At 37.9% G+C, this 21,421-nt stretch overlaps 1 protein-coding gene across 6 annotated transcripts in view; it reads left to right on the top strand.

Moving 5' to 3' along the window:
* LCOR (ligand dependent nuclear receptor corepressor) overlaps positions 1–21,421 on the top strand; it is an 84,977-nt gene that overhangs the window by 37,313 nt on the left and 26,243 nt on the right. For 4 of the 6 annotated variants that reach the window (XM_064514112.1, XM_064514111.1, XM_064514115.1 and 1 more), the window contains 3 exons: positions 6,472–6,604; positions 11,235–11,522; positions 14,405–14,498. In XM_064514112.1, the coding sequence (XP_064370182.1) occupies positions 6,472–6,604; positions 11,235–11,522; positions 14,405–14,498 (515 nt within the window). The other 2 variants (XM_064514114.1, XM_064514116.1) reach the window with 2 other exon arrangements.

Raw genomic sequence — 21,421 nt, 5'->3', positions numbered from 1 at the left:
CCCCTCTTGTGTTAGTGGAATAATTAAGCAGTGTACTAGATCTTGCTTTTGAGCAACATATATGTACTTGGTTTGACAAGATAAAAAGCAGTAAACAATCTTCAGCTTTTTCCTGGATTATGTTTGCCCATATGAATGACCTGTAATTTAGTTCTGGACTCTAGGATGGAAGTTGGAGGTCACAATTAGTTTATTGGCAGAGCTGTTTAAGGAAAAACCTGCACTTGCTCTCCTACCCCATTCAGTGATGTTAATTCTTGCTTTTACAAGCAATCAGATTCAATTACAAGCATTCTTCAAAGGACAGGGAACCATCTGTTGAAGTATTCTGAAAAGATTAATTTATTTGTTGCAGTAGTTCTGACTTGGAGGATGGAGCATACTAAGCAAATGCATGGATTTTTTTTGACAGTCAAAATACAAGACAGTTTTTGATAGAGGAGCAGAATTAAATGTCATTTGAAAGGGATGATAAAATACATATAAAGTAGGCAGATAAAATCCCCCAGACACATTTTTGCCCACATCCAGAGGGTTATATGCAATAATGTAAAACTTTCAGAAATTAAAATTTGTTTTTCTTGCATCGTATTTTATTTTTCATTTATATCGAAGTCATTTCAGTGATCAGAGAGAATAACTAGCTATATAAAGAACTACTGCTAGCTTATTAACACAGATGTCTTTATGCAGAAATGCATGTACACTGATGGACATGAAAGACAAAAGAGTTCTTGGCTCTAGCCATCTCACAGTGAGAGGAAACAGATCATGTTCTATGTTATCAAACATGACGAACTCTCACTTGGATAATCTGAAAATGTGACAACTCTCAATTCCTTATGGTCTTCATCCTTCATAGAAAGATTTAAGACAGTGTAGTTTGCAAACTTTTATATGTTTTTCCTTCTAAAAATCTTGAAGTGCAGAGAAGACCTGTGAATTTGGACAAATTGAAATTCAAGTGTACTTGATTTATTTTTCTTAATTATAGGACTTAATTTTTCAGGGTGGCTGGTTAAGTAAACCAGCAAAGCTATTGTTACAGAGGGAATCTGTGGCTCCATCTAGAACGTCTGCATAAAATCGGGTAGTATTTAGTGTAATTTGCTCATACTTGGAGTGCAGTGCCTAGCTAAGGATGTTATTTTTTTGGAAAAAGATGCAGGTAGGTAAGGTCAGAAGAAAGCACTGGTAATGAGGGGGCAGATGGAAAGGAATCTTTAAAGAAGTATTCAGAGTTGAGTATGTTCCTCTGTAGAAGAAAAGACTATTGTCTAAAGCTACATAGAGCAATTTATATGTATAAAAAATAAAAAGGAAAAAACAGAGCAGAACAAGAAGGATAATACTCTTAAGCATATTAACTATTTTACAGATATATTTAAACTACAAATATAGCAAGAGAGAAAATGACTCCTAGGAGCATTTTCTGGAGTCTCGTGTTGCTGATGGCAGAAGGTTGAGTCTGGTCTTTGAAGAACTATAAAATGCCCTGGATCCAGTGTCAGGATCTCTAATAACTTTTTTTCTTTTTTTAGATTATGAAGAAGTATGGTAGGGTACAGCATGTGAACCTTTGAAGGAATCATATCAGAGTAGCTTCGAATTTTAAAATGCTTAGGATATTTTAAAAGCTTGTAATTCCTTTAAACAAACAAGCAACTTAAAAGTAATATCATGCCATTACTTCATTATGATAGGTCATAATAGCACCCTCTGAATCTGGTATTCTTTCACTGTGAAGGAACATAAACAATGAAAAATGAACTGTGGTAAGTGTCTGAATAATTCTGATGAGAAGCTACTGCTATCATTAAAGTGTTAACTCCTAGAATAATTTAAGATGGAGAAGGAAATATCTGAAAATGAGTTGAAGTTGCAGAACTCTTACGATTTTGATGGATTTAAAATGTGTTTAAACTGTGTACAGTGATCTTAAGTGCGCTGGAAGATGCTTTAAAACATTTTTAATGGATTTCATCACTTAAAAAAAAATCAGGCATTTAGACTGTCAATTTTATATTGGGTGATTTTAAAATAATTTGATATTGAAGTTAAAACCTGAAGAGGCAGTTTGTGATAATCTCCAGCTATGTTCAGTAGTAATGCTGGGTAACAGTTTTGCTTGTGCATAAATGTGAATGTAAGGATATTGTTTTTCCATTGATTTTGATTTTTTTTTCCTAGCATAGATAATTATATTCAGTAATTGTGGATCAGTTAAAACTGTCAGTCATCTTGGTTAATAAGGAAATAATATAATTTCTTAAATATAAAAGTGTGTTTGTTCAGCTGGGAAAGGTTGCAGATTGTTTGAAGGGAATGCTCAGAATTGAAAATGATCTTGATATGTTACAGAAACTGTATAGAAGAGACAGAAAAATGTTCTATCACGTCATGAGCTAAAGATGCCTGAAAGGTGGTAGCATCACAAAAGTAATAAACTCTTTTGGGGATATTTCAAGAGAGGCGTTTGTTTAATACATGGAGAGGAAATTATTCTTCTGCCTGAATGCTGGTGAAGCCTCAGCTGGATGCATCTTTTTTAAAAGATGTGAACAAACTGGATAGCATTGAAATAACAAGAATGACTAGGTTGTGTTCTGGGTTTCTTTAAGATAGGCTAAAGGAGTTGGGTTGACCTAGTCTTGAAGGTAGGAGGAAGAGAAGGGAAGAAGACAAGCAAGGTGTCCCTGATAACTGCACAGCTTGTCTGCAGAAAATAATAGTGTTATTCTAGATTATTCTCCTTTAGATTTTTATCTGCTAGTAGATTATTCTCCTTTCCATTGGCTAAAAGCTGAAAAGAGTGTACAATCTTAAGAAATCTTAAATGTTGGAGAAGACAACCTAGGAGTGCCAAAACACTCCTTTCCTACTCGCTGTTCTGGGGGCTGGCCTGGCAGCCGGAGGTGCTGCCTCCCTCCATTTCTCCAAGCAGGTAGGAATGGGGCCTAAACCTCAAGCTGCTGTTGCCATGTCTATCTGAAAACATCCTACCTCATACCTTTCTCTCCACACCTGCAGTTTTGGGTTTAGAACTGCTGTATCAATGTCACCTACAAGGAGGGTCTCAAAATGAGGATCCATCCCTACAGCTGATGAGGCCAGGCTGTCCAAGATTAGGTGGTTTCTCAAGGTCATGCATTGACCTTGTATTTTGAAGGCTTGGGCCCTGTCTTTTTAAGACTTTTTGACTTAATTACATTATTGTGCTGTATATCTTAATATACAGAAAGTTCTTTGGTCCTTCCAGGAAGCTTCTCCTGAAGCACTATTGTTTAATCCAGGGATACTGAATGTTCAGTGAAGGAATTTGAGTCTCTTCTCATGTGAAATGCAAAGTGAACAGAACAAATGGTGTGTTATAAATAGCATGTAAAAATAACTGACTTTTTCAGGCTATTTCTAACCAATGACAATGCTACCTAAGTATTAATAATGATTTCCAGTTCCTATTACCTGCATGTTGAGATCGAAAACTTTGATATGACTCAGTACTGTAGAGTGAGAGGATGAGACCAAAGATAGCAGATCCAAAAACAGTTACTGGGAAGAAATGGTAAAAAAGCAAGAAAAACTTTTGAGGTAGGCTTTGAATAGTAATCACAATCAAATATGTACTGTGTAAACTTGTTAACATTCCCTCTAGGGGCGAACTAGCTGCAGAGACTGCTGGAATAATTGTGACACAATAACGAAATAAAGAAATGAAAAAATAGTTAAAGCAGAAATTTTTCCAGTATACTTGTCTCACCTAGTCAGTGTTGTACTGAAGATGTCGGGAAACAGCTGAAGATTTTTATTTTTTTTCCTATGCACAAGATTAAATATGACTTTTCTTATATAACTGTGTGTTTCTTCACACTTTGAAAATGGACACTGATAAAGATTCACACAGGTAAAGATATGTTTATTCCTTAATTTGAGGGGTAAGAACTGAGCACTGTCCTTCTCTCACCCTTCCCTGCTTCTCCTGAATGCAGATCAAATGATACTTTATTCAGATATTCACCAGCGTAAGCCACTTAGTTTTGTCTTCCTCATCCCATTTGCATCATTTTTTCCTCTATGTAGAAGATATACACTTTAGGAAATTGGTGTTAGCCTAGGTAGATTAAATTGTACTCTTCAGACGTTTTATATGAATAATGTAGAGTATGCTTGTTTGTGGTGACTCATGCTGCCACTGAACTCATTTTGCATGGAGTCACTAAGCTCTGACTCTTGCTATGTAATGTCTTAGTTGCAAAAAGTACTAGGAAAATGTGAAATATATCACCTTGGGGACAGGGGTTACTGTTCTTCTAGGCTTCTTTCGTAGTTACAATCTGTCAAAGGGCAAAATGTCAGTTCGGATTGAAGGGGTGATATTTCCTTCCTGGATTCTGTCCTTTGAATCGAAAGTAAGCTTTTTGCCATGGCTTGTGGGATATTAGCCAGAGGATGCTAATTAAATTTAATAGATCTTATCTAGCCAAATCCCTGCACATAAAATTGCAGAGGTTCCTCTTAAAGTAAAACTTAAAAAGCATTTTGTCTGTACGTGCTTAGATATTCCAATGTCTTAATGTTTTTGTTGTGCCTGGATTAGTTATGTTATTAGTTTGCACAAATGTCTCCTTAATTGCAAAACCCAGCTTATCAGTTTGCATAAAGATCACTGAACTACGATAATCTTGATTCAGGATGGATCTTGCATTAGATTTTGTCAGGTACAAAAACACAATTTCAAAAAGAGAATGCAAGTATGTTCTGTAAAGTCTCACCTGAAGAATAACTTTTACAAAAATGTTTGGCTTATTTTCCACATGAAAATTTCCAGTTTTCACTCTGAAATCCTATATTGATGCTTGTGTGTTTAAGTCTTGAAAATTCGGTTATAATTTTTGGTACAGAACCAAACTCTTTGATTGTAGTTAACCAGAGAGTTCGAATTCATATTCTTTAAAAGAGTATCTCAGAAGTGCTGGTCTCTCCTGCGAGAGCCAACGGGTTTGAGAGCAAGCTTGGAATCTGTCTGGTGTGGAAAAAGCTGAAGTAATTTTGTGACTCTTACAACTTTACGTCCTCAAAATCTTACCTTCATAGAAAAACATCTTGTTTAATTCACCTGTTACCTCTATGATTGCATGCGTCTCATCTTTTGATTTTAGGATAAACTACTATTTTATCTTTATATCCTGTCTGAGATAGTATCCCCCTTTGCTTTTGATGGAGAAAACTTTTTGGAAGCCGTTAAACTAGAAATCTTATGGTCAGAGGCCATATTGTACAGGCCAGAGTCCACAGCATTTCGTATTACCCTTTGCACATAGTTCGTGTGACTGCTGTGTTCGTTAACTTGCTATATGCTGGTTATATAACCTCATGCCATTAAACCTCTTGAGGTTGAGATGGTACAAACTTAATGGTTTCTTTTTTTGCATTTATTGTGAATTATAAATGAATTACCAATTCTGTTTCCTTCCCTTTTTGCCTCATGACAATACTTACCTGAAATTGGCTTGTATGCCAGAGGCCAAAAAAAAGCCAAAGATAGCCTAGATATTATGGTAACTGATACTATGTAAAGGTTAACAAAACAAAACACTCCCTAAACTCAAAGAGTGGTTTCGTATGCCTTCCTGCAGTAGGTAAATACGAGTAATTTTAATATTACTTAAAATGAAAGTGGGAGGGAAGGGGCCAGGAAGGGGATTGTTATTATTCTCTTGAGCAGAAACAAGACATTAAGGTGGAGGGGGGAAAAGAGAGAGAGAAAAGGAGAAAAGTGTTTTCAAACATTTAGATTCTGTATTTTTTGTAACCATAGTCTTCTAGTTCTTGGGTTATATTTAAAATGTGCAGCTGGCATCTCTCACAATTTAATTTTCCTAGCTAAAACACTGGTTTTGAAATATTTTTGAGATAACTGAGTTGCTTCAGTTGAGCTATAAGAGATATAAGGAACTTTAATTCATCACAGGTGTCGCAGGCAGTGAACCTAAGTTTATTTCACTTAAAAGTAGCTACTGCTAAGGCTCTGGACAGAGGACCTGTTTGTTGCTAATGCCTAGCCGTTTGTTGCTCAGTTTGCATGAATGTTGTGTAGAGTAAGTGGAATTTTCTCTGTATCTTGTCCTCAGGAGTTATTTCTTATAAAACTAGAAGCAGTAGCTGAAGAGCAAGTGTTAGGAGTCAGATTTGTGGCCAAAATGCAAGGTAAAATATCTGAATCATTTCCTTTATGGTAGGCTCTTGTTTCTCGTACTGCTATCAAATCTTTTAGTCTTCTATTACATTTATGACAACAAAACAGGGCAAAGTACAATGTACTGGAGAGGCCAAAAATTCAAGTTACGATTTAAATAGCTCTAACTCTGTGCTGGGTGTCTAACAAAGTTTTGAATGTATTAAAATATGTAATGCCTAGGACTCTTAATTTTGCAGGCAGAAAGAACTTACAAATATTAAATATCTTTGCAGGAACACTTAGTCAGTCTGGATGAGCCAGCCTCGGAAGCTGGACAAGAAGCTCTGCTTAGACAAGAGCAAGCAAAAATCATTCGGTTTGAGAGGCAAGCGGAAGAGTTCCTCAATGCAGTCTTTTACAGAAAAGGTTGGTTTTAACGGGCCGGGGGGGGGGGGGGGGGGGGGAGAAGGATGGTATCTCTTACTGGTCTTTTTTGCATGCGATGCAGGTATCTCAAAGATGGGATGTTCAAGTTGTTATTGTATGTTCAGTATTTTTCAGTTGTCTTGCATATTTATCAAGAATATCAATTCACTCAAACAATGTATCAGTACAACAGTGTGGGCTTGGGAGAGAGGAAGAGAGTGCATCACATTTAACCCTAAAACAAAACTATCTATGATAGCACTGGTGCTCTTGTAATTTTGGAGGGATTACTCAATTCTTCCCGAGCAGAGCTGTTCCTCTGAAACCAATGGTTAGGTGAGCGGACTGTCTGGAGGCAGGGGAGAACAGAAGTGGTGGTATGGTGTGGGGTGTGTTTTGTTTTGGTCGATAGGGTTTTGGGGGGTTTTTTGTTTGTTTTGTTTTGTTTTGTTTTTAATGGCATCCATTCTAATGCAGCTTTTCCTTAAAGGTCAACACTCTTCTCTTTCTGACTGTGGTCTGTAGTGACTTTTCCCACAATCCACAATATAAAATATTGCTGGAATAGTGCTATACATGGGGAACAGGAAAAGTGATCGGCAAAAGAACTGGAAAATTTGTACTGTAGAATATACAGAGAACTTTAATAATAATTAAATGATCTTGTAAATCTCTGCTGGAGAGTTATGCAAGTTAAACTGTGCTCTTAAGAAGGCACAAAACTCATTTCACTGTATTCTACCAATCTGAGAAACAGCAATCCAGAGGTTGCTTCCAAATGCATCCTGAATGACAGTATGTTGTACTTATCAGCCTAGCCCATGTGTGAGGAAAATCTGCCAAATCAGTAATTCCAACCTGTCTGTGGGGGCACAATGCAAGGCTTCAGTTTAACAAATTAGAAACTGCTGTAGCCAGTCCTCAGCCCATCCTCCCAGTGACCAAAATATTTAAAGGTGTTTTAAGTAGATAACAGTATTTTAGCCTTTCTTTTATGACTTAAATGAATAAATACAAACTATACATTGTGATGTATTGCATAAAGCGTGTAGGATGGTATGAAAGATAGTTATTGCATTACTACAGATAGTTCAGATAATTCTTCTATTCCAAGTCTCCCTTTTCAGAGGCTTTTTTCCTTTAAAGTTGAGATTGCCTTTTGTTTTTTCCATTTACCCCCTTCTCTCTTTAAATCCAGGAGTGATTTAAGAAAATAAAAATCTAGAAAAAATATACTGGACATTTTTTCACATTTTCTGATGGAAAAATCACTGCCTTTTCATCACTTAAAATTTTTTTTAATGCCTTATCTGCTTAACATTGAATTTAAATTTCACATGTGATTCTTGTGTGTCTCTAGAGAAATGAATAGTTTCCTAATTTTGAGGGGGGAAAAAATTGGCAGATGTTATAGTGTGCTAATAATGGATTTAACGCTCTGTCCATGGTCAGATATACTCAAATACACAGAATGAGGGTAATGAGATCACTTCAGATGACTAAGAATCGTTAGGTGTTTTTCTTTTTTTTTTTTTTTTTTTAATATGCACTTTCTTTCATTCCTCCAGCAAAGCTATGCTTGGCGCAAGAGTAATACAAGGGAGGGTAAGGAGCCTGGAAGGAAGTCAGTTCTGATTCCTTAGTGCATCGTTGTCAAGCTTGGCTGTATTTAGATCATTCGAAGGGTTGTTCCAACTTACGTGATTGCCATAAGATCCCCAGGCACTATCATACCAAAGAGGACACAAAGCATGGCCAGTATTCTGAAGCTCTGATGCTGCCCAGAGAGACTTGGCTCTCTTGGCTTCATGCCAGCGATCAGTTCTTTTTCTTTCCATCCTCACTGCCAGTAACATTTGAGACCAGTATTTTGTAGCTCAAGCAGATCAGAGAAAATGCAGATGTTCTGTGAACAGATGCCTGTTGCAGGTCAAGCACATGCACTCATGTACTTAACATACATAGATAATTAACAATATCAGCAAACTTTGTGAACAGGCTTACTGTAAATTAGTCTTGTGTACTTTCTTTCTGCTTTGTGCCCATGGCACTCAAATTCAGTAATGCTTCTATCAAATATTCATACTTTCTAGTGAAAGCAGAGTGGTAGTATCCAGTTCTCTGGCACTTTCACCTTGTGGCAGGATAGGACCCTCTTATGATGGTTTAATGAAATCATACCTTTTTTGGTTGCCTTTGCCTTTCTAGGGATTGTGTATAGGTAAAATACATAAAAGATATATTAAGGTTTTAAAGCTCACATGTACTATTTTATATATAGCTGATAAATATTTGCTGTATTTTTCTTCTGTGATATCATCTCTGCTTTAGTTAAATTATTATTTTTTTAAACAAATAGACAAGCAATGTCAAAATAAACATCTGGTTGACTTCAAGTGGTGCTGCGGAGTCACCAGCAAGTATTTTGCACTTGCTTTTGAACATCTTTAGTTCTTAGCATTTGAAATTCATGCTTTATGTTAAGTAAGAAGCCTTTAACATGGTAGGTAGCTACTCTTCTACTTGAAATTTCAGTTTTGTGTAGCAAGTTTGTCTTGAGCAGCACTGGAAAAAGAGTAGTCACTCTGTGCTATGTCTTTAAAGTTACAGATTATAAAGGCTTATGGCTGTGGGTATATATGATTTTTTCTTCCCGAATTTGGAAATATGTCCAGCTGTAAGCATTATTGAATTACACATGTGAATGTGCATGGCAGATACTCAGTACAGGCACAGAAAAAGCCTGACTCTTCAGAAAACATAGTTACCAGGGAGCTCTGTGTTCCTCTCAGCACCACATGTACGCATTACCGGCACATGTCAAGTAGTTGGCAGCAGTGGGAGAAGGCCATTGGTTTGTGCCTCAGAGTTTAATTCTCTGGGCTTTCCTTGTGCCTTTCACATGTCCTTCAACAGGCTCTAGCAGAGAGCTTAGAAAAGAGAAGCAATCTCATCCTAGCTGAAAAAAGCCTTCTCGCTTCTTCCCTGTTAATGCTTCTGTCCTCATGGACTGTTTGGGAAGAAATCGGGAATAGGAGCCATACTTAAATTTACACATGGCTCATCTCTTGGGGGTTTCTTACAATTTGGGTGTGCCATGTGCTTAGCAACAATAAAACATCCTGTAGATTTTACAGGAAAATGACTGAGTATTTACATAAACCTCTCAATTTACAGCTACTATACTAGTATAAGATTGCACATGGTCACTTTATAAGGTTTTAGATTTAGAAAGCTGTACTTCACAGGAAGGAAGTTGGGCTTGATATATATTTATTTAGAGCTCAATATGGCTGCTCATAAAAAAACGTAGTAACTGCTTACTGCTCCTGTCTGGTTTGTGGGCAGCTCCACGGTCAAACCTTCATGTCAGTCATCCTTTACAGATACCTCTAAAGCAGATCAGTCCCATTGGTCTGTTTTTGTCAAAAATGGCAGTAAAAGGCAAATCTAGCACTGAAATGTCCCACAAATGGTTTTGCTAATACTGCTAATAGTTCAGTCTTGATAGATTACGTTTCAGCCTGGGCAATTTTTTTTTTTTTTTTTTTTTTTTTTAAGAGGAGGTAAGCACTTTGCTATTGTTCCTTCTGGAGAGCTGTTTTGAAAGATTTGCTATTTCTGGAGAAAGATTCAGAGGAAATTGTGCAGTAGAAGACAAAAGAAATCAAACCTTTATAGCCATTTCTGGAGCCTTTTTGATTTGTTACCTGATTTGGCCAGAGAACACAAGCAGTGTTTGAGGTGGAGTGGCAGGACTTAGCTCCTGTGGTTCAGGAGTGGTGTCAGATTTGCTCTGACATTGCAAATCACTACTTGTGTAAAACAGTGATTTGTATTTATATATTTTTCTTGCCCATATCCTCAAATACCGTTGTATTTATACTCTCTTTATTATGAATAAACTGATTCCATTTCACATTTCTTACCAATAGGTTTAGTAACTGTTTTAGAAATAGAATTACTTTCAATTTGGCACCCCTTGGTTGTTTTTGTATATCTGAAAGTTCTTTGGGTTGTAGTTGATGCTGCATTGATTGTAATGACAGAAATGACAAAAGGAATAGATAGAGTGGGATGGAAGACACTTGAACTCTTTATCTTTAAGGTAAAATATGTTTGAAGTGTGTGGATCAGAATTATTGAGCTTTATTTCCAGGTAATTTTGTAGGGCACTGCTTCAACCCCTCCCCAACCCTTCCCTCCTCAACCCTTCCCTCCTTCCCCCCCCACCCCCCACCCCCCCAAAAAAAAAATTGCAGGTAAGTTGCTCAGTTCTTCCATGAATAATCTGTTCTACTTTTTGTAATGATTTTCTTTCCTTGGTACTTTTCTTCATGGGTCTAGCTTTCCTTTACACTTCCACCCCTCATAAAGGTCTGGTTGGACATATTTGAAGCAAAGTATGAGACTGTGTATATTGCATAGGAAACTCTTATTTTGGGGAGGTTATATTAGAATTAGTAATGCTTTTTGTTCAAGTATCCTAAGGCTAAAGTACATCTTCTACGGAAACTAATTTATCTCTGGCTTTTTTTTCTTCTGGATTTTTTTTAAGTAAACAATGATTTTAATATAAAAGCTGTTTTACTTAAAGTGCAACCTTAAAAAAAATCTCTAATGTTTGCAGACAGTCCTAGGGTCTCTGACCCCAATATTCCCCTAGTGGCCCGTGAGATCATGCAGCGAATGATCCGACAGTTTGCTGCTGAATATACCTCAAAAAATAGCTCTACTCAGGACTCCAGCCAGCCCAATAGCACAAAGAACCAAAGCCTGCTGAAAGCATCTCTGGTCGCCTCCTCTCCCACGGCTGCAACTGCTCAGAACCCTGTGCTCAGCAAACTTCTCATGGCTGACCAAGACTCACCTCTGGACCTTACTGTCAGAAAGTCTCAGTCAGAACCTAGTGAACAAGGTAGGACCGTTACCAAAGTGTCTTGCATCCTATTGCGATCCATTAGTGCATTCTTGTCGTGCAGACAGACAATTCAGAGTTTACACCTTTACCTAAAATGTAAAGTGGAAAAGTGGTAGATATCGTTACAGGAAAATGATGACTAGTTTGATATGGCTGGTAGTGGAGAGACTTGTTGAAAGAACATAGGCTCATAGACATGAGTGTTTTCCTGAAGAAGGGCAAAAGGGCTGGATATGTTCCAGACTCTGGAGACAAGTATGCTGTTGCTGCTGGGAGCTGCAAGAAATAGTCTGCCAAATAGACTGTACACTTGCTGATAAGGCAAGGTCATGTGGTCATGAAAATTATAATGTCTGTTGTTCTGAAGATCAATATATAATCTCACTGAAGAACTGATTGATTTATTTTATTTCTGGTCATAGTGTGAAAGCAGTATCTTTTAAAAAAAAAAAAATACTAATTCTGTGACAGCCTTGTGAAGGCTGTAAAAATGATACCCATGAATTGTACAATAGCTTCCCTGTTTATGCATTTACAAGAAATGTCTTTTTTCTACCTTAAAAATAGACTTGTTCTGCAGAGCACAGATGAATAACTTGTAACAGTGTTGCAAGGCTTGTTTTAAATGGGAAACCTTGCTTTCTATCAAAAACAGTTTTTAACAAGCAAATTCTGCAAGAGATTATGGTATGTGAATGTTTCTTTTTCTGAAAGTGTGGAATAGAGGTTATCATCAGAGTATCTTACTGATGGGGTTAAAATTAGCCCTTTTACCCTTCTTTAGAAATGTGTTACTAAGTGCCTGAAATCATTTTATCAAGTACAAGGTAGGCTGTACATCCTCAAGTAGAAAAGATGCTTTTAAAAAAAAAAAAAAAAAGTGTGCCAGCTAATATAGTATTGTGCGTATCTTTTTATTCTTTGTTGTTACAAAAGACTCCATAAACATGAGTGTAAGAAGGTTAATTTTGTGTCCAACAATATACAGCTTGGACATCTGTAAAGTTACCATTCGTATCACTTACTGCAAATCGTCTCATCACTTCAGTTAAAATATTGCAAAGAAAGTTGTATGGTAAGACTTTTTTTTAAGAGGACCTATACATTTATTTGGCTGATAGACTTTTCTTTGTAGCTAATTTTATAATAAATGTAATTAACTAGTGTCTGTTACATATGTATTTATAATGATAAAACAGTTTAACATTTATGAAGTTCTTCCCTGAGAGAGAGAGAGAGACTCAGTTTTGCTTCTGCTTTTTTAATGAGAGAATTGCATGCCGAGAAAGAAAGCATATATGTATTTGTAGATGTGTAGAATGAGGATGAATTGTTCTTTAGCTACCAAGCTTGTGAAGAAGCTTCAAGATAACTTATAATGTTCATAACCCTTGTTAGGGAATTAGAGCATGCGCATATTATCTTATGCAGTAATCCATTAGCTGATGTATTTTATTTCAATTTATATTAACGTAACTAGACAGGGATTTTGCCAGACTTAATGAGCGATTTAAGAGGCCGTCCTGAAAGAATGCCAGTGGGGCTTTCTGGTGTATTTGTGTTCTGGAGGATTGAGGGGAAACTACCTCCGTGGGGTGTGAGGCTGGGTCCAGCTTGTCCTCAAAGACTCCTAGGTCATGATGACCCTTCCAAGGGAGGAAGCCCAGATGAAGCTTCTTTGGAAGCAGTTTGTGCTATTTAGTATATCCTCTGGAAAAGAAGGAGCTGCTTGAATGAGTTACTGGATCTTGTGCCTCGATAGCACCCTGTTCAAAAGGAAGCGTGAAGTCTCTGCTTGCTTAAGTTTGGGTTATGGTGTGTTCCCAAATGCAGGGGGTGGAACAGCTTTCCATAAAAGGTTAGTTCTAGCTCACTGTTTATCGTTTTCTTTTTTCTCCATATGTCAAATGAGAACTTAAAGCAATCCGAAAGCCATCTTATATTGTTCATACATTTTTGCGGTGTTTGCTTGAGTTAAATACAATGAGCAAGTAGCTCTGAAATGTCTGTAGTTTACCTTGCCAACAGGTTTCATTTATCTTTGCCTCATAAATTCCTTGTTTCAAAGTTTCCAGGAATTTCAGACGGCCGTGCTGCTTCTATGGCAATGATGCCCTTATTTAAAACGACCAGAATTTCAAGTTGTTTCAGTAAGGTGGAAGCAAGGCTTTCCTAGCAAAAAGCTCTCCCTTTTCTGTTGTCTAGAAACACACAGTTTACATAAGAGGTTGCAGAGGAGCCTGGGTCGATGTGAAGAAGTGCCATTAGCGTGTGTCCAGGGGAGGATGGAAGAAGCAGACTAGTAGGAAAAAGACTTTGGTATATGGAAGGAGAGAGGGAGTCCAAGTGACAGGATGGAGAGGTAACATAGATAACAAAAAGATAACAGCTTTGCCAGGAAGGGCTGGTCAGAGACATGGAGAAAGGGATGAAGCTAGCCACTGGGTATGGTGCCTGACTGTGTGTGCCTGTGTGTGCTTTCACTTGAAAGCAAATTTCCAATATGAAATTCTAACATGACCTTTCCTCCATGGATCTGGATCAAGAATTTTTTAAGTACTGTCTTAAAACCTCCGAAATCTCAGGAATTTGGAGTGTGTCTCATTTTGGGACCTCTGAGGATTAGTTTGCTCTGGCTCTTGTAACAGAGATGTGCTTTTAACTTTGCCAAATTTTTTGAGACTCTTGAGGACTATGTCGAAGCTACTTGTAACCAAATTGTGAATAAATCCAAAGCTTTGTTCTTTTCTTTAAAAAAAAAAAAAAAAAGTAAATAAATTCATGTGCTGAATATCTTATCCAAAAAGGTTTGTTTTATCGGGGAGAACGTGGCTGATCCTGTTTCTTCACATGCTCAAGTCATTCTTTTATCTCTATAGACGGAGTGCTTGATTTATCCACTAAGAAGAGTCCTTGTGCCGGCAGCACCTCTCTGAGTCATTCTCCAGGGTGCTCCAGTACTCCAGGGAATGGGTAAGAGACAGCAACTTATTATGACCTTCTAAACCGTTTTTTACTAAAAACTTGTGTTGTCTATCTCCTGTTAACTTCAACTGATTTTTGGTTTTAACCCTTTGGAGTAATGTGTATTTCAAGTTGGACCTTTGGCAAATACCTTCATCCCACCTGCCAAATAAGAGTTGTTGCAAGCTGAGACAGGCTTAACCTGCAGTTAAGAAGCCTAATATCTGTTATTTTGGCCAATTTAGTACTTAGCCAAGGATCTTTCCATTATCTGCTTCTTGGATTCAGTGATAAGTGATATCTGTGGAGATGGGAGTTCAGGCAATTAAATGTGTGGAGATCTTGGCAGTATAATTTAGATTTCCTTCCTTAGGGGAAAGTTAACTAACCAAAAAGTTTATTTTAGGGGTAGCAATAATTTGGATGATGAACCAAGCTGAGTTAGACTTAAATCACTGCATGGTCTTTGTTAATATTTCCTAGCAGAAATCACAACTTAAAAAAAGAAAAGGGGCGGGGGGAGTCTGGTAGTTCAGAAAACTTTAAATACAGCTTCTTGGATTTGTGATTTGTATTGTAGCACTGAAGGAGTTTAAAAGATTGTAAAAAAATATGTGCTGTACTACTCTTGCCTTAATTAGTTCAAGGTGTGAAAGAATGTTCTACCAAAAAAACTACTTCTAGGTTTCCTATTTCTAATGGTCATAGCTTACATATGCTTAGCAACCCTTGACTCTTAGCTAGAATTGAGGTAACTGTACTGGAGAGGCTGGCTGGGAATAAGAGGGATTTCAGGTGTTGATGAAAGAATTTTAGTTTGAAGCTACTGTGAACAAGTAATCTTCTGTTTAGTGAAGTACAGAAAGAGTGCATGGAATAAATTACCATTTAATTGCTGGATCTAGCCTAACAATAGCCTCTGAAAACTTTTTTAAACTAATGCCATCCCAGGCGTGTGTGTGCGCGCACCCCCCCCCCCCCCCCCCCCGTACTGCTAACAACCTATTTAACTTTTTAAGCGGTCTTTGGAAAAATACTAGTATCTTAGTCTTCCTCTTCAAGATTACATTTCCCTCTTAATATTTCTAGTAATAAAATACTTCAGTCCTTGCTTAACATTCAGCCTTAGTACTCTTAAATTCTTTAGCATAAAGCATCCCTTTCAGCCCTTCTCTTTCAATTCAGGAAAGGTTATTTCAAGTTTTATTTTCTTATGAAGACAGTAGAAGCTGCGAAGGCTGTGTAGTCTTTGTCCTTTGTTTGCATATAAAGTGAGGGCCAAAGTCCAACACATGGGGAGGACAGGGCCAGCATCTGGCGCTGTCTTGATTAGTTCTGTGCATCAAGAAAATATGTTGCATACTGGCACTTGCAGCTACCTGTGCAGGTGTGTGGTCAAGGAGGGTGACTGCAGTCTGTTCAGCATCAAGGAAACTGCGGGTGACCCTCTGTCTCCTAGTTAGCTGCCAATGTGACTTTTATTTAGGTGCAGAAACACTGGTGCACACTCTAATGCTAGTACATGCTGTAGAAGTGGCAGAGCATGCACGTTGTTTGAGAGTTACCTGAAACAGCTACCTCATACTCACTTCTTTTGGTTTTTGTTCTGAATTCATGTTGACTCGTTACCCACTTCAACTGAGACCTATCAAATCCTGGAGGGGAGTTACCAGCGTTTGTATTAAGCACTGTGTGTGTGTTACATGCTACATGTCAGGTCCTTTCGGTGGACATGCTTTTACTTGAAAGACTTTTTTCAATCTAAATGTGCCAGTCAAAAGAATAATGTAGCTTTTTCAATAGTGTTCATCCTATCCGGCAATAAGGCTGGTTGGTCTAGATGGCTTCAGACCAGTGTAGTGTCCCAAGGCATCAAGATATAATTGCTTCCTAGTCTCTTCATTAATTTCTATCTTGAATATGGAGAAGTTTGGAGGTGGTTTTTGAAACCGTATAGTTTGCTGGCCAGTGTGACTCAGTTATTAGAAGGGCCTAAGCAAGAAAAATATTAAAATACGTATGTTTATCTGCAGTAGTAGTTTGTGTCATAGAAAAAACATGTAAGATGAAAGGAAAATGATAAAAAAATACACACCATTTTTTCCTGCTATTAACTCTGTATCTGGACTAAAGCTTACAGTTTGAACTTGTAGGGAGAGGGGGTTGTTTTTTTGAGCCATGCCATGTATCAAATGAGAATCAGGGACATGTATGTGTGTACCTAGTTGTTGAGAGAGCAATTTGGTAAGTCTAATGTAACGCAGTGTCTTCCTTTGTGATCTGCAGTATCCCAGCTTTCATGTTTGATGCTTAATGAAAGTCAAACAGCATCTTTGAGGCCTGCTAAGCATTTTTATTTTGAGCAGCAATTCTTCAATATGATATAAACAAATACCGTCCAAGGTTTCCACCTATGTGTAGATACTGCAGGTGGCAGTCATATTTGCATGTGAATATGTTGCATTTTGGCTTACTCTTTTATTACTGTTCTTGTTTAGTGGTAACGTCACACCAGTAACACAGTTGTGTATAGATCCATGGAGATTGACTATTACTTTGTAATTAAGGTGCTATTTTCAGACGCTTGCGCGAAGTCTTTTCTACTCCGAGAATTTGTGAACCCAACCAGAGACCAGCCAACAGGTTTCACTTTTTTCTTTGCCCAAAAAGCTTCTCTTTTTTTGCGAACAAGTTTTAAAACTGACTGATGCTGAGACGTAAATAAAAAAAAAAGATAAAAATAAAAAAATTAGAGAAAAATAAATAACACAAAAAGTGATGTTACCCAAGCAAGGCCTTCTAATAAAGGAGTGGCCCCCTCACCCATCCCTCCCTACCTGTGCAAGTCCTGCTCACATCAGTTTCCTTCCATCCAATTAGGCGACCTGGGAGACCCAGCCAGCACCATCCGGAGGGACTACAGAGTGGTGATGGGGGACCTCCGAGAAGCTTGCAGGATGGAACCAGGGAAGGTTATGGCCACTCCACATCTCTTAAAGTTCCGCTGGCTCGATCACTCCAGATTAGTGAAGAACTGCTGAGCAGAAACCAGTTTTCTACAGCTGCCAGCCATGGGCCATCTGGACTACAGAATCATGGACAGCACTTAATATTATCCAGGGAGGCTTCTTGGGCAAAACCACACTACGAATTCAATTTCAGCCACATGAAATTCAGGGGAAATGGTGCACTCAGCAACATCAGTGACCTTCCTTTTCTTACAGAAAACTCTGCCTTTCAAAAAATGGCACTTCAAACTAAACAGGATGGGAAAAAGGACGTGAGCCATTCGTCTCCTGTGGATTTAAAGATACCACAAGTTCGAGGCATGGACCTTTCATGGGAGTCCCGCACTGGTGACCAGTACAGCTATAGCTCTTTGGTAATGGGTTCACAAACGGAGAGCGCGCTTAGCAAAAAGTTAAGGGCTATCCTTCCAAAACAAAACAGGAGAAGTTTGCTGGATGCTGGACCAGATTCCTGGGGCTCAGATGCTGAGCAGTCTACCTCTGGACAGCCATATCCCACCTCAGATCAAGAGGGAGATCCTGGCTCCAAGCAACCTAGGAAGAAAAGAGGGAGATACAGACAGTACAACAGTGAGATACTGGAGGAAGCAATTTCTGTGGTTATGAGCGGGAAAATGAGTGTTTCCAAAGCTCAGAGTATTTATGGGATCCCCCACAGTACACTGGAGTACAAAGTTAAAGAGAGGCTGGGCACTTTGAAAAACCCTCCAAAGAAAAAAATGAAATTAATGAGGTCGGAGGGGCAGGATGTTTCAGTAAAGATTGAATTAGATCCCCAGGGAGAAGCAGCACAAAGTGCAAATGAATTGAAAGATGAGTAGGGATGTTGTAGAGTGCCAATTACTTTGCAAACTGGGTGAGCACTACTGCATAGTTCAGCCACCATTGAGCGCACCTGATTCCTCTGTTTACTGCAACACTCTTTCCTTTGCAGTTTAACATAGACTTGTGTGGACACAGGTGAAAGGTGTGCTCTGAATGTCACACTTGTAAATTTTTCTAGCCTGGTATGGTGCAGTTCCCCCTCCTTCACCTGTCCACTAACTGCCCCCCCGCCTTTTTTCCTTTTTTTTTTTTTTCTTTTGCCTTTTGCATGTTTCTCTGTGGTAGAGAGTTGAGTTACCTCACAAAGAATGCAGATCTGTGGAAGTGGACACCTTGCCTGTAGAGCCTGCCTGAACTTCTGTTGCTGGATTTTTTTTCATATTTGCCTTTATAGTAAAAAGTCCACTTTGTTAAACTGATTCTCTCTTAAAACCAGGCTTTTTCGATTGAGAATCGGACTGTCATTCTTCAAAATGTTTCAGAAGTCTTTCTTTTTTTTTTTTTCTTTCCTCCTTCTTTTCTTTGATCCAGTTGATTGAAAGATTTAAGCTAAATCAAGTCATTTAGGGATGGTACCTCTCTTGAACTCAGACGTTTGTATATTAGATGGATAATCAATTGGGTCTACTTAGGCTCTCCGCTATTTTCTCTTCTAAATTGAACTTACTATTTACTGTCTGCTTAGTGCTCACCCGGAGGGGAGGGGAGGGGAGGGGAAACTTACATACACTACCTTCAGAATACTTTGGTTAATTACTTTGTAACACTACCTTCGCTGTAATTTTGTTTGATACTTTTGAAGGGTGATATTTAGACTCACCTGCTTGAGGATGTAGCCTTATCTCACGGAAGACAAGCTTCTCATGGTCAGGAGCAGTCAGGGTACACTAAATGATGTTATTAGGGTATGCCTCATTTTAACGGAACTATGGTTCTTTGTGACCTTTACGCTTTTTACAGACTTGATTCTGAGTTTACTAAACTACGTGGTTCCAACAACTAGTTTAAATGACTCTAATCTGGGGAAGGGGGGTATGTGTAACAAACTACTGTGATCTTGCAAAAAAAAAAAAAAAAGAAAGAAAGAAAAAACCCACAAAAAAAAACAAAAGCAAAACAGTGATCTCAAACGTTACAACCTCAGTAGTCTGCCCAAATATCCACATTAGTGAAGGAGCTTGTTAATGTTCAGGGAAGAAGTAAAACACTGGTAGCCTGATTTAATTCAGGCTCTGCATCATATCTAGCTGTAATACTGTCAGGGTCGAACACCCAGTGAATGGGTGTTTCCTTTTTAAATACTACAGTTGCCAGTAGCAGGAAATAATCTCAGTCCTGCGTTTTTTTGTTTGTTTTTATTTAACCTATTTTGATAGTGGTTTAGCACATGCTAGAGAAAGCATTTAAACACCATAAAAGCACTCCGTAAACCACAAAGCCGGTCTTTTTCACTACGGTGATATCTTTATCATTATATGGAGATCCAGGATAAGTTTTGTACAGAACTTTTATCTTTGATACTTTCTGCAGGAGTGGTCAGTAACTAGGTAGAGCTTACTGGACTTACTACAATTTGACCAAATCAGAATTGCTGGTTCTTCAGGTAGAAATAATTTGGTCTTAAGCTGTGCAAAAAGTACATAGAATTATCACTTTTTCCCACTTGCACAACCAAAAGAAGCATTGGAGTTTCTGTGTGAGAGCATTAAGGGATGTCAGTGACTGAAAGTGGTTTCTAAAAGTTCGTGGGAGGATGGCCTAGATAGCCCCAGGGATGCTGGATGGGTCCTGGAACAGGTGACTCTGTTAGCCTCTCCCCTCCCCAGGAACTTAATATCTTCAAAGGTTAGGCACACCATTGCTGTCATTTTAAATATGCACTGCTCATTCTTGAAAAGGATTGGGCTTTTGGCCCTGAGTATACTTTTTTGTTTGTTTTGTTTCCTTAATATATTTTAGCACTCAAAATCCTGATTCCTCTTAGCTATCTAGTCGTCATCTTAGCATTTAAAGCAGTTAAAGCTCAGTAGCAGTATATAAACTCTGCAATACACTCCAGTTTAGCTGGTGATTGCAATAAAGGTGCAGTTAAACACGTGGTTTCATCTGCTGTTGGAGGTTATGGTAGAAAGTTTGCTGCAAGTTTTAAAAAAAAATGCAACGCATAGTTTTACTGTTCAGAGAGGTTTAACCTTTTTGCAGTTGTCTTTATTTAAGCAACATGAGTTGAGTTTTATGAAACTTTTCACTGTAGTGTAAGTGGAGTGCTCATTTTACTAACCTAAATATTTTGTATCTGTATGTTTAAGTGGGTGACAATCGTGCAGCAGAAGAATGGTGTGCCTACCCTTTAATGCTGCAGTTTTAAAAGAGAATTTGTCTTGTCATTTCAGACTGTAGGCTAAGAATTGTAAATAGATAGTGAGAAGTTGAGTACTCTTTATTTGCTTTGGTTAGAAAGTGGATTTAAAAAAAACCAACAAACCAAACACGTAACTTTCTCATTTTAAATGTCCTGAGACCTGAAGATTGTAATATTCCTGTCTGCAAAGCTTTTAAACACAACACTTGATCTGTGATAACTTAATATTCAGGTAATCTTTCTTTTTCGAGAAGCTTTTGAACAACCGTATTTCCTCCAAAGGTCTCTGTTTAAAAAGGAAAAAAAAGAAAAAAGTGTAGATTATTTTTTAAGCACTAATTGCATTACGTTGGTAACTGCAATATAAAATAGCCATTATTGTTTTGTGAAGCATGGTTGAGATTAGTTAGTGGTCCCTTTTTAAAATTTCATGAGCCTCTCAAAAAATAAAAACAAATTTAAAAAAAAGCTGCTGAATATTCAAAAGATATATATTTTACCTTATTGTAGGTTTTGTAAATTTAGTCTGTAATATTCAGGTGCACCTTTTAATGTTAACTTTTTGTTTCAAAGTCCCATCTAATGTATTTTCTCTGAGGTGATTCATCACTTAAGACTAGTATCACTCTAAGTGCTGCAGTGATCACTAATGTTTTGTTTCATTTTTTCACTACATTTTTTACAGGCGCTTTCAGTGTAGCTAACTAGTAGTATTT

The sequence above is a fragment of the Dromaius novaehollandiae genome, chromosome 6 (assembly GCF_036370855.1).
Source record: "Dromaius novaehollandiae isolate bDroNov1 chromosome 6, bDroNov1.hap1, whole genome shotgun sequence".
In the NCBI taxonomy this organism is placed as follows: domain Eukaryota; kingdom Metazoa; phylum Chordata; class Aves; order Casuariiformes; family Dromaiidae; genus Dromaius; species Dromaius novaehollandiae.
This window is presented reverse-complemented; position numbering and strand designations above follow the sequence as displayed.